Source organism: Lepus europaeus, chromosome 18 (assembly GCF_033115175.1).
Source record: "Lepus europaeus isolate LE1 chromosome 18, mLepTim1.pri, whole genome shotgun sequence".
In the NCBI taxonomy this organism is placed as follows: domain Eukaryota; kingdom Metazoa; phylum Chordata; class Mammalia; order Lagomorpha; family Leporidae; genus Lepus; species Lepus europaeus.
The window spans coordinates 60,814,793-60,828,453 of NC_084844.1; the positions used below are offsets into that span (position 1 = coordinate 60,814,793).

The following is a 13,661-nucleotide window of genomic DNA, read 5'->3' on the forward strand; positions in this document are numbered from 1 at the left end:
GGCAGTGAGCTGGAGCTGGCAACACTGTAGAGATGGACGGGAGGCCAGTTTGCACAGATCTGTGGGCATAGAGCAGGAGAGAGAGCATGGCACGGGTCTGGACTAGAGCCATGGGGGCTGTGGTTGCTGGCGTCACCTGTGGTCCCAGAGGAAGTGGAGGGAGACGTTTGATTCAAATCAGTCTCTCCAAAACAGAACGTGCAGTCTGGCTGGGAGAGGGCGGGTGCTATTTTGCAAAAGGGCAACAACTGCGGAAGCCTGCAGGCGTTCACTGAGATGGGGCACCTGAACACAGTGCGGGTGGCAGCAGTGGCAGGTGTTGGGCCAGTGGCTGTAGTGTGTGCATGTGATCCAGAGCTTCCAGTGGAGGGAACAGCTCTCGGCCCCCACTGCCTCAGAGCTTGGCTGGGAGGTGACTGGGCAGCTACAAGGGACAGAGGGGCACCTGCACCAGCAGTGCCCTTTGGATTTGGCGACTGTGAGATCCTTGTATGCTGAGACCTTGGGGACTTGGTGGCTACTTGAGAAGGTGTAAGGAATAGCTGGCTATTAAGTTCTACCACACCCAGAGAGAATGTGAGGAGAGAATGGAGAGACAGTACAAGCCTTAGGAGAAAAAGACTGTTAACCCTGCAAATACTATACCCTGCAAAGCTCTCATTTATGAATGAAGGTGAAATAAAGACCTTCCGTAACAAACAAATTGAAATTGTCACCACTTGTCCCACCTTACAAAAGATGCTTAAGGATGTGCTATGCACAGAAACACAGAAACATGGTCACCACTATGAAAGCAGGTGAAGGCAGAAAACCCCCCAGTAAAGGTAAAAAGGAAATCCAAAGTAAATAATAGAGATATTATTGGAAAAATACGAGGGCCAAGTTGTTACTTATCAATAGTCACCTTGAATGAAAAATTAGCCTCAACTCTCCAATTAAAAGATACAGATTGGCTGAATGGTTTAAAAAACAAGGCCCATCTATTTGCTGCCTGCAAGAAACACATCTCACCAACATAGATACACACAGACTGAAAGTGAAAGGATGGAAAATGTCTATGCTAACAAAAACCAAAAAAGAGTTGGTGTAACCATCCTAATATCAGACAAAATAGACTTTAATACAAAAACTGAAAAGAGATGAAGCAGGGCACTTTGTAATGATTTAGGGATCAATTCAACAGGAAGATGTGACTATTATAAATGTATATGCACCTGACTACAGGTAACCTGGCTTTTTAAAGGAAATGTTAATGGATCAAAAGGGAAACATAGACTCCAATACATTAGTAATGGGGATTTCAGCACTCCACTTTCATTAATTGATCAATCAACCAGACAGAAAATCACTAAGAGGGGGCCGTCTCTGTGGTGTAGTGGGTAAAGCTGCTGCCTGCAATGCTGACATCCCATATGTGCACAGGTGTGAGTCCTGGCTGCTCTACTTCCAATCTAGCTCTTGGTTATGGCCTGGGAAAGCAGTAGAGGATGGCCCAAGTCCTTGGGCCCCTGCATCCATGTGAGAGACCTAGAAGAAGCTCCTGGCTCCTGGCTTTGGATTGGCGCAGTTCCAGCCATTGTGGCCATCTAGGGAATGATACAGTGGATAGAAGATCCCCCCTCGCCCTGTGTCTGCCGAAAGTGACACCTCCTCTTTTAACTCTTATAAAACTCAGCGCTTTTCAGTCAGAACCAGAAAAGAACTCTCTGACTGGAAAATTGTCAGAATAACCAATCAAGAAGAAAATTATTAAAAGGAGATATTGCAGTTGTTTGCAAAAACAGTTTTAAAGTTTAAGATCAAGACAATTTTTAGGGCTGGTGCTGTGGCGTAGCAGGTAAAGCCGCTACCTGCAGTGCTGGCATCCCATATAGGCACTAGTTTGTGTCCTGGCTGCTTCACTTCCAATCCAGCTCTCTGCTGTGGCCTAGGAAAGCAGTAGAAGATGCCCCAAGTCCTTGGATCCCTGCACCCACGTGGGAGACCTGGAAGAAGCTCCTGGCTTCAGATTAGCACAGCCCCAGCTGTTGCGGTGAATTGGGGAATGAACCAGCGGATGGAAGACCTTTCTCTCTTCTAGCTCTCCTTCTCTCTCTGTTTAACTCTGACTTTCAAATAAATAAATCTTTAAAAAACAATTTTTAGATTTGTTAACATATTGATATTTTTATGCATATATTTTAAAAACCTCATTGCTTTAGCAGATTAGACTTTAATTTTATGTAACTTTACCTTTGACATTAATGTTTACATTTAAAGATTTATTTATTTATTTGAAAGTCAGAGTTACACGGAGAGAGGAGAGGCAGAGAGAGGTCTTCCATCTGCCGGTTCACCTCCCAGTTGGCCACAATTGTCGGAACTGTGCCGATCCAAAGCCAGGTTCCAGGAACTTCTTCTGGGTCTCTCATGTGAGTGCAGGGGCCCAAGGACTTGGGCCATCTTCTATTGATTTCCAGGCCATAGCAGAGAGCTGGATCGGAAGTGGAGCAGCTGGCTCTCAAACCAGCACCTATATGGGATGCTGGCGCTTCAGGCCAGGGTGTTAACCCACTGTGCCACAGCGCCTGCCTCAATGTTTACTTTTAGAAAACCCTGTAAACAGTATTTTTCTCAAAAATTTTTTTTCTAATGTTATGGGCCTTTTTATGCCTTTGGTAACTTACTGAAGCCTTTAGGTATTTCTGTCTTATCTTTCCCTTTTCAGTCTAAACTAATCTAGCGATTTTACTTTAGGACGAAAGGGTTTTACAAGCAAGTTTTTTTCCCCACCCAGCAAACATAGGCACCTAGTCAACAGTCAGCTACTTGGGACCGTCTCTGAAACAGACATGTATCCAGGCAGCTGCAAGACAGTTCCCAAGGGTGACTGTGGGCCAGGGCCCGTGTGCTATGGTGACAAGCCCACTGGAAATTGTCAGCTTACATCTGGGAGACTTTATTATCGAACAGCCTTATTAATAAATTTAGTATTAATATTTTGAGAGTTCTTGCTGTCTATTCAGATAAGAATTCTGAATATCAACTCCAATAATCCAGGTGACATGGTATTTTTTTAAAAAAATTTTTTTTATTTGATAGTGAGAGAGACAGAGAAAGGTCTTCCTTCCATTGGTTCACTCCCCAAATGGCCACTACAACCAGCGCTGCGCTGATGACATGGTAAGTTTTTAACATTTATTCAGTGAAAGACATACACAGAAAGTGAGGGCTTTATTTAGAAGAAGTCTGGGAGCACAGGCTGGGTCCATACCAGGCAGAGAGCAGGCTGGGAGCCACGTGGAGCAAAGTGTGTGATTGGGAGCAGCTACAGGTAGCCCAGCTCGGCTAAGAGGTCCCACGCCCGGAGGTAAAGAACGGCAAGGGAGGGCCCACAGTGCTCCAGGCCTTTCGTTCTCAGGGGGAGTGGTTACGTAGTCTTATTGGCAGGTGGATGTACAGGTGAGGTCAGGTATTGGCATTAGATCACAAAAGGGGGCAGGCTGAAGGCGTGGTCTCCAGCTCGTAAATCTAATCAGTTTAATCCCATGCGCCTGCCTCTATCAACTTGAGTATTGCTGCCCTGGCCGAGAGACAACTGGCCTTCCTTGTCCCCTCTCCCAGCAGAGGGGCGAGGTAACATGCTACAAACCAGAGAGAGAGAGAGAGAGAGAGAGAGAGAGAGAGAGAGAGAGAGAGAGAAGATTAAACTACCTCGGGCTTTGTTTTCAGTCAGAATTCAGAGTCAGTCCAGCTCATTTAGTGACCGTTTACTCGATGCCCTGTGCCTTAGAATTGTCATCTCCAATCCACCCACCGCCCAGTGCTTTTGCCTGGCACTTTTTTTTTCCTTCCACTGCCTAGCACATCTATTTTTTTCCTCTCTCAGCGGTGTGCAGTTGCAATTTCTTTTCTTTCTTTCTTTTTTTTAAAGATTTATTTATTTGAAAGTCAGTTACAGAGAGGAGGAGAGGCAGAGAGAGAGAGAGAGAGAGAGAGAGAGAGAGAGGAAGAGAGAGAGAGGTTTTCTATCCACTGGTTCACTCCCCAATTGGCTGCAACAGCTGGAACTCATGCAGGTGCAGGGGCCCAAGGACCTGGGCCATTTTCTACTGCTTTCCCAGGCCAGAGCAGAGAGCTGGATTGGAAGTGGAGCAGCTGGGTCTCGAACTGGTGTTTATGTGGGATGCTGATACTGCAGGCAGCAGCTTTACCTGCTAAGCCACAGTGCCGGTCCCCAGTTGCGGTTTGGTCTCCTGTCTCCTGTGACGGAGAGTACTCTGGCAACTCTGGGAGTGGGTGACATCAAGCTGCCCTTCTGCCTCTTAGGGGCAGGCTCACTAAAACCAAAATGAAGGAACCCGGGTTGTTACCTTTTTCCCTCCCACCATTCCAACCGCCCCCTTGCCTTTGGCAGCTGTCTTTCCCTTGGCTGGTTCCTTGTGCCACATTGGGTTCCTCTGTGCTCCCAGGGCCCTACCCCGGCACACCAGGACGGTGAGTCACGTATGGATTAATCTGCCCACAGGCACCCGGCAAGGTCACCTCTATCAGCGTCCTGGGGTGGGGGTATCATACCCCAGCAACAAAAGAGGTGGAAACCCCATCTCTGAATCCTGGACACAAGCCCCTAGAAATGTTGTGGGGTTCTCGAACAGGCAGGACACCGAAGCTCATAGCAGGAAAGCAGTCAAAGGCTGAGCCCCGAGCAAAGTGGGTCATTGCTTTACTCTCTTACTTTCTTTGTCCCCCTCATACGGTTACCTACATTCTGATGGGGGTATTAAGGCTACAGGGTTGCTAGAGTGTTGTTACAGGGTTACACGTGAGCACATAGGTTCTCATTATGCCACTTCCTGGTTCTCTCTCTCTCTCGTTCTGGTAGCCTCCTCAACCTTTGGTTTGATCTGAGAAGGCCCTTCACTTTCCTTTTGGAAACCCCTACCTCTGGGGTGAGCCTTGGGCTCAGTGTTACAGCTGGCACTTGGGATGACCACATCTCAGGTCAGAATGCCTGGTTCAGACCATGGTTCTGCTTCTGATTTCAGCTTCCTGCAAACGCAGACTCTGGGAGGCAGCAGATGATGGCTTAGGTGCTTAGTTCCTGCCACCCATGTGGGAGACCTGGACTGAATTCTGGGCTGCTGGGTTCTGCCTGGCCCAGCCCCAGCTGTTGCAGGCGTTTGGGGAAGTGAACCAGCAGATGGAAGATCTGTCCCTTCTGTCTCTGTTTCTCTGCCTTTCACCTCAAATGAAAATAATTAAGTAAAAGTTAAAAAAAAGATGGCTGATTGTGACTTTGGAACTGACTTTCAAATTCACACTGAAACAGCCATATGTGGCTAGTGGCCGCTGTATTGGATCCTAAAGTTCTATACAGATAATGCAGAGCATACAGAAGTTGCCGTTGTTGGACTGTGTCCTCACAAAGTTCATATATTAGAAACTGAATTCCAGGCCAGCGCTGTGGCTCAATAGGCTAATCCTCTGCCTTGCGGCGCTGGCACACCGGGTTCTAGTCCTGGTTGGGGCGCCGGATTCTGTCCCAGTTGCCCCTCTTCCTGTCCAGCTCTCTGCTATGGCCTGGGAGTGTAGTGGAGGATGGCCCAGGTCTTTCGGCCCTGCACCTGCATGGGAGACCAGGAGAAGCACCTGGCTCCCGGCTTCGGATCAGTGCGGTGCACTGGCCGCAACGCACTGACCGCAGTGGCCATTGGAGGGTGAACTAACGGTAAAGGAAGACCTTTCTCTCTGTCTCTCACTGTCCACTCTGCATGTCAAAAAATAAAAAAAAAATAGAAACTGAATTCCAAAACTCCTGTGTTGATGGTGTTTGGAGGTAGAGGCTTTGGGAGGTACTTAGGATTGGATGAGGTCAGGACAGAGGGAGCCCCATCGGCATTAGCAGCATTTTAGAAAGAGGGACCTGCGCCAGCATATATGCTATGTCCCAGCATGTGATGCTCTGTGTCGTGTTCTAATGCAGTAAGAGGGCCCCCAGCGGATGCTGAGCAGACATCTGCACCATGGTCTTGGACTTCCCAGGTACTAGAACCATGAGCCAAATGAGCTTCTTTATAAATCACCCAGTCTTAGGTATTTTGCTGTAGCAACAGAAAGCTAAGATAGTAGCATGCTTTACCCCCACACTACCATAGGGCTTTGTTCACTTAACACACCTATATATCTAGGAGACAGACTGTCACAGTCTATTTAATTTTTTATAACTGCTGCATCCTCTTATTATTCACAGAGGCGATCCTTTCTCAGTCTGGAGAGCCATAGGCCTTCACTTTTATAATAAGCCCTAAGAGTCCACATGTATCATAAACAAGTACCTCACAACAACTGCAATTCCCCACACTTCCATAGTTATCAGCCTGGGCCCGAGAGAGCTTGACACTGACAGTACCTTTGAGGAACTTGGGAAACAATTTATCATGAGCCACTGCCCTAAAATACATTCAGTGTATGTGGCCTGTGCCCTGAATTCAGCAGTGATTGGTCTTTTTTAATGGTTCTCCTTTAAAGAGCAAGGTCTTCTGAGAAAGACGGCAGTTAAGGTGGAGCACCTGTGGCTGATCTTGCTCCTGTCCTGATGTGGCCAAGCGGCACTGTGCAGCAATGGGGTGACTGCTCACTGGTGGTGACTCTCACTACCTCTCAGTTATCCTGAAGCCTTGTGGATCTCTGGCTAATTTTGGGCCTTGAGACAGCCTGCTCTTAGGATATTTCTGCTTGTGAGAAACTTTAAAATTTCCCAGGTCCCAGGGGCCAGCACTGTGGTGCAGTAGTTTAATCCTCTGCGGCATCAGCATCCAGTTCGAGTCCCAGCTGCTCTTCTTCCAATATGGTTCTCTGCTGTGGCCTGGGAAAGCAGTAGAAGATGGCCCACGTCCTTGGGTCCCTGCACCTGTGTGGGAGACCTGGAAGAAGCTCCTGGCTCCTGGCATTGGATTGGCACAGCTCTGGCCTTTGCTGTTATTTGGGAATGAGCCAGTGGAAGAAAGACCTTTCTTTCTGTCTCCTCTCCCTCTCACTGTCTGTAACTCTTCCTCTCAAATAAGTAAATAAAAGTCTTTAAATAAAATTTCCCAGGTCCAAATGGCCTCTAGAGAAAGAAATTTCACTAACCTGTTCTGTTCTCTTGTTGTTGCTGCTGCTGCTTCTTCCTCTTCCTTATTTAATGTATTTATTTGAAAGACAGAGTTAGAGAGCAAGAGTGAGAGAGAGATTTTCTATCTGCTAGTCTACTCCCCAAATGGCTGCAACAACAAACAACAGCTGGGGTTGTACCAGGCTGAAACCAGGAGCTGCTTCCGGGTCTCCCACGTGGATGCAGGGGCACAAGGACCTGCACCATTTTCTGCTGCTTCCCAGGTGCATTAGGAGGGAATGGGATCAGAAGTGGAGCAGCTGGGACTTGAACCTGTGTCCACATGGGATGCTGGCACTACAGGTGGCTTAGCCTGCTACAACACAGTGCCTGCCCATAGCTCCTACTTCTGGAGGTCCCCATGAGGCAGAGATGCACTATTTGGTGTCAGATCTGGCTACAGACTCAGCTTCAATGGCACAATCTCTTAAGAGCATTTTGGGTGAACACTTAGTGCACTATCTGCTGAACTTTAGGATCTTAGGCTATATTTCCTAATGAATCACATCGTGGGGTGCAGTGGAGCAGAATGAAGGGGCCATCTAAAACGCACTCAGCAATCTTGCTGCATCATCCGTAGGGACAGACTGGGTGTTAGGCATTGAGGGAAGGGCACGGGGGCTTTGTGGAGAAGGAAGGCTGAGTTTTCAGGATTCCTGACCCAATAGAAAACTGGGGGTGAGGGATGGACAGTGCCTTTTACTACACTCATTTCCAGGCAACCCCTAGAAGAGTGGGCCCAGGTCATGTAACCTTCAAACCAGGGTCCAGCACAGTGGAATAGACGCACTTACTGGCCCAATTCCTTGCCCCTCCCTGATCCGCACACCTGCCATAGTCTCATTGTGGGAAGACTGTGGCTTGCTTTGGCCCATGTAATGAAGAAGCAACGAAGACATAGTGGTTCTGAGCCTAGGCTGGAGGGGCCGCGTGAGTTTCTGTGGCCCCAATGTGCTTCTGCCTTCACTGTGAGAAGAAGTTTATAATAAACAAGAATAACAAGTAATAAACAAAAAGTTTATTACTCCCACTCAGTAGTTCCCGGGGGCTTTGATGTTAAGTCATACATAATTTGAGAAATACCAGGAATCTTCTTAATCTCAGTGACCATCTTTAACACCACCTCCACAGAGATTTCACTGCCAGGCGTTGCAGGGACACCCATCATAAAGTCACTAGTAATAAAGGTTCGAATAACCACAGATCTCTGGCATGAAGGCTGCTTCTGAAGTGGGTCCCGATCAAAATGCAGTGGTGTCAAAATCACTGGCATCTGGCTGATTTTCCCAGCATATCCAGACTCCCTGAGAATGTTATGGGCCTCAAAATCAGCCTGGCGTAAAGTACTGAGCACCCCTGTTGTCAAAAAGGTGGGAGTAACATCTGTAGGAGGTTCTTTAACTGGTGGTTCTTTAACTGGCCTCGGCCAGCCTGGGCCCCAGAGTGAATACCCGTGGACCAGAGCCACCCTGGCTGATTGGCAGACCCATGTGAGAAGCAGAGCCAACCCTGCCAGCACAGCACTCGAGCAAAACTGTGGAAATGATCAGGCACACGTGTCCTAGTTGTCCTTAGTCACCCGGGTTGACTGTCTCGTGCAGCTGAAGTATGAAAACAAGGGACAGGGGACAGGGTGAATCAAGAAACTAATGGTCATCTTGCTGAGATCCCATCTTGCTTAGTTCACTCTGCCCATTTGGCTAGAATCTGCCCAGGTGTTCTCCCTCCCCAAAATTCCTTTGGGTTAGTACTTTATGATTTTTGGGCCCATCTTGAACACTGTCCCTGTTATTTATAGCCTTGGACTTGTTAGGTTGCGATCCCTGGCTTTACCGCTTAGCTCTGCTCATTTACAATCCCAGGTGTCTTTGTTTTGTTCATTTAGAGTCTCAAAACTCTTATCTCCTTAATATTTTTTAGGTTCCAGTCTTTTTTGATTCTCAATTGCATGTCTCTTAAATGCAACCCTTTGCTTGTATAAGGCTTACTCTCTGCACTTAATTTCAGTCGGCCTTTATGCAAAGTCTGCTTTAACAGCATGCAGGCTCAATGTTCATTAGAAACCCTTCTCCCCATCTTGTAGCCACCTGCCTTCACTTTCCATCCAAGTTCAACCTAACCTAGCTGGCTTTTTCCTACCTGTATCACCACGACCTACAGAGCTGAAAGAATGATGATTGTAACCCACTCTGTGTTTTTGGATGGTGTATGGAAAATCTCTGTGCAACTGGAACCAAGATAACAAGGGACTGGACATTTGGAGAGGTTAAGTGTAAGAAGGCCGGAGTAAAATGGCAGAAGTTCTCCAAAATTATGTCAGGGATTTGATGTACTCTCTTCTACCACTGATTTCTTTCCTCATTGCTGAAACAATGAGATTAGGAACTGTCACTGCCCTTGGGAGAATGGACGCAGCCAAAAGACAAAAGTATTATCTTACAGAAACATTAGATCTACGTAGCATCCTACTGCTTCAATGTCTAAGACTTTGTCTAAATAAGTTCAGCTGATGCACTGCAGCTGATTCCTGCATCCAGCTACTCTAAATATGTTCCCTCCATGGAGGTTGCCTGCACCCTCCCACACAGCCCAGTGTTTTCACAGTCCCACCACACAAGGCTCCCACAGTCACAAGCACCCAGCCCCCTGTCAATTCTCCCAGAGTCCGGCATCTCCTCTAGGTTGGTTGCTGGGTTCGCGGTCAGTAGCTCGAGCAGTTGTTACGTATCTCCAAAATGGTGCCTCTCTTGGCTAGTTACAGCATGCCAGTGCCTGTGGTCAGGGATAGAGAAACGTGAAACCCCCCTCTTTTTTTTTGCTCTAGGTTGGCAGGTACACCACCTCCACAGGGCTCCAAGCCAGACCCATGCCTGGCTTTTCACACAGCTTTATTGCCAGTGGCTTGAGCTGCTGCAGTATGGTCTCACCACATTCCAAAGCTGGTGCTGAGGCTCTCAGCTGCTTGGATCTCAAACTGTGCAAGTCCACACCCTCCACATAGGTCCACAGTGTCCATCCAATTTGCATGGAGTTTCCTCTACCATTTTCTCCCTAAACCTTCCCTGAGATTGCCCTCCTTCCACTTTTTTTTAACTATCCACCCCTAGACTAGAGCAGCAAGCTGCCTCCCTATGCCACCATACTGAAAAATCCCTGAGATGGATGATTTTAAATAGCCCTTGTCTGGACTGTTGAAGAACAGTGAATTTTTTTCTTCATATTATTTGTTGAACATTTTACTTAGTGTAGGGTTAATCTTAGGAGTATAATATTAACTGAAAATAGATCTTCATAAAAAATAAGAATGGAAATAGGGGGAAGAATAAGGGATGGGAGTGTGGGTGGGAGGGAGGGTAAGGTGGAAAGGATCACTATGTTCCTGAATCTGTATCCATGAAATCTGTATATCTTCAATGAAAGTTTCTTAAAAGACATGTCTAGGCACAAGAAGTAAGTGATAACAGCACAGAGGAGATGAGAAAGAGACCAGCACGGGCAGTGCCCACCCTAACACTACACAGTTTCAGTGCAGGGCAAGCTCCTTCTCTCTAATCTGTTTCATAAATTTAGTAGTTTTTCTCATATATTTTTCCCTAAAGGATGGCAGCTTCTTGGTTTTTGTAAAAAGTTTTCTTGGGGTTTGAGTTAAGTTGCATTGAATTTGTAGATTAATTTGAGAACTGGCTTCTTTATGCTACCCTAGAAACATGACATTTTATGGGCTTCAGAAGAGCATCCTCATCACATAAATCTTATACAACTTTCGTTGAGTTTATTCCAAGACAGTTTATTACTTTCTATTGCTATTACAGAAGGGCTCTGTACTCCATTTTCCCTCTAGTCACTGGTGGAGCAAAACAAACAGGAGATCCACTGTACTGCTCTCCTGACTCAGCACCTAGTCACCTCCCCAGACCCACATGTTTTGTCCAACAAAATGCCAGCTGATTATCTTGGGCTTTTTTTTAGGTTGTCCACCATCTCCTATGCAAATGTTGACAGTTTTGTCTCTTCCTTTGCAGTAATTATACCCCATTTATTTTTCTTATTGCACTGATTTCAGCCTTTTCAACAATGATGACTAGTAGCAGTCTAATAAGTATCCTACTCCTGTTCTTGCCTTTAAAACACCATTGTTTAGGTTTCTGGTCCATACTTTCAGCAGGTTAAGGGTGTTTCCTTCTACTCCACTTTGTTTTCTTCCAGATTTTTTTTATTTTGTTTAAGGACTACAACTTCCATGTTCCCAAATTTGTATATATTAAATGCATGATGTTGCACTCCCATTCCACTTTTAAGAGGACTCATTGATGAATGGCTCTCAATAGAATGTATTAAGACCCAGAGGCATTCAAGACCAAGGACTGTGGAAGAGTGAGAACTATTAACAAGACAGAATTCCTGTCCTCAAAAAAAGTTATCTTATTGGGCAGGCAAGAGTTTTAGAGAAAGAAAGGGAAGGTAAACGATTTGGAGATAGTATCATTATGGTGAATAATGATTGCTTTTCCTTACAAAACAGATTTACTCTCATAGAGGAAGAGGAAGAGAAGACATAGAAAAAGCTTCAACGTAAGTATCAGTCTGACAATTGTTACATTAGAATTTTAGAAGTAGAGGAGTACTTAGAACTCCTCTATTTAAACCTGCTCACTTTAGAATGAGGACGCTGCCAGAGGCAGACTACCCATCCGAATGTTTTGTCTGATTCCAGCAAAACTGGTCCTCAGCCACGGCTGGGGAGACGGGACCCACATGGAGACATGTGCTGTCAGGGGTCCTTCTGAGACACAGCAGCTAGGGAGGGGCTTTGGCTGTGCTGTTCCTGCTGCTGGTGGGCATCTGGCCAGTCCAGAGGCCTTCCCAGAGGCTCCGAGAAGGGCTATGGAAAGTCACATCACACTGGGGGAAGGGGGACAGTCACCCTCAAGGCTGCTGGAGAGTAAAACATATGAGGTGGCTGGAAAACTTACCTTGTCAACTTACTGTTTCCAGACCCCCGCTGCCTATGCCTTTTATTCACACCTTCTCAGACCTTTTGTCTCTCCCTGTTATGGTAAGGAAACAAAAGGAGAAAGGGACAATACCTAGTCCCATAGTCACACTGCCACTGAGTATCACAGAGAGGATGGTTCCTCCCCAGCCAGGGACTTCTCCCTTGGTCATAGTGAGCTTGGGCTGTGCGCTATAATTTCTATTGCAAATCCATACCCACACACTCTGTAGACACAAACAGTTGCTAAAACAATGCACTCTTTTTCTGTTTTAATCATATTCAAAAAGGGTACCTGTATTTCCACGCTGGTTTTGTCCTTTAAAGTGGTTCCACAACTCCATCTTCCATCAGTGACAGACACCCTGCAGTGAGAAAAATCTATGAGCTGGGTAACGTTGCTATTGGACTCGGGCATTGCTTCATAGGATTCAATTTATAGGGGACTAGAGCAGCTATGGAAACACAGCATGTTGTCCATACACCCCAGTGAATGATGCTTGTGAGGCTCAATCCTAAAGGGGCAGGTGTCAAATGCCTCTGGGGAGAGAAAATACTTCTGCCCGGAGTGGTGGTGCAGTGTGTCCACTGCACAAGCATACTTGGCTAAGAAAGGCACTGGGACTGATGACAGACAAAAGTCTTCCCAGAGACACTACAGGTCTGTGCAGGCAGTGGGCTCCTGGAAGCCCAGCACCCTGGGAATTGTGTCTGAGACCCCGGCTTGTAGTGAGTGCTCACTGCAGTGATGGCTGAGGTGCATGTGTCGTCCCAGGAAGACCGGAGAGGCACACTGTGAGAAGTGAACAATGGCACTAGTCTCTAATGGTCTTGTGTGTTTTTTCCCCAAGGAGCTTTTACAAATGAGAGCCTAAAAAGTGTTCGGAAGATGAGACTCAGGTAAATGGGAGGAGGCTGCAGTCTGTGGCCAGAGACAGCAGGGAAAATGCGCAATTCACATGTCTTTTTCTCTTTCCTAGGGCTTTTTCTGGCTGAGGTGGCCACTCTGGCTGAGGCGTCTGCTCAGTCCTTTCGGTGGCACACGCAAAAAAGCCGAGGACTTGCCCCTGTACAAGGAGCCTTCCGTAAAGGAAGAGCTTTTCGACAAGGACGCAGGGTACATGACAGGGCCACTTCACCGTACTGAGCTTGGGGAGGCGGGGAGAGCAGCAGGAGAGGAAGCCTTGCTCTGCTCTCTTCTCACAGGGAGCTCAGCGAGGGCCTCGCTGAGAAGACGCCCCCTCCAGAGTCCTTGGCAGAAGGTGAAGAGAGCGAAGCCCCCGAGGAAAACATGGAGTGACCCGCCTCTGTCACCTGCAAGTCCTATTTTCTGATATTGGCACCTCAGTGGTGCTTATAAAATACTTATTTTCTTACATTCATGGGTGTGATATTCATAAGCAATTCGAGCCAGGTGGCGAGAAATTAAAATGTTGTCAAATATTTACTATATGCAGTAACAGAGGCCACAGGCAAGAAAAGCAGGACCACTTCTAGAAGCCTTGGAGGGGGTCAAGCCCTCCACAGGGGCAC

The 13,661-nt window shown here is 47.0% G+C and overlaps 1 protein-coding gene across 1 annotated transcript in view; it reads left to right on the forward strand.

Moving 5' to 3' along the window:
* LOC133746885 (leucine-rich repeat-containing protein 37A-like) overlaps positions 1-13,428 on the forward strand; it is a 102,813-nt gene extending 89,385 nt beyond the window's left edge. Inside the window, exons 14-15 of the mRNA XM_062175123.1 lie at positions 11,658-11,707; positions 13,335-13,428. Of these exons, the coding sequence (XP_062031107.1) occupies positions 11,658-11,707; positions 13,335-13,428 (144 nt within the window). The remainder of the gene's footprint in view (positions 1-11,657; positions 11,708-13,334) is intronic.
* Positions 13,429-13,661: the final 233 nt, after the last annotated feature.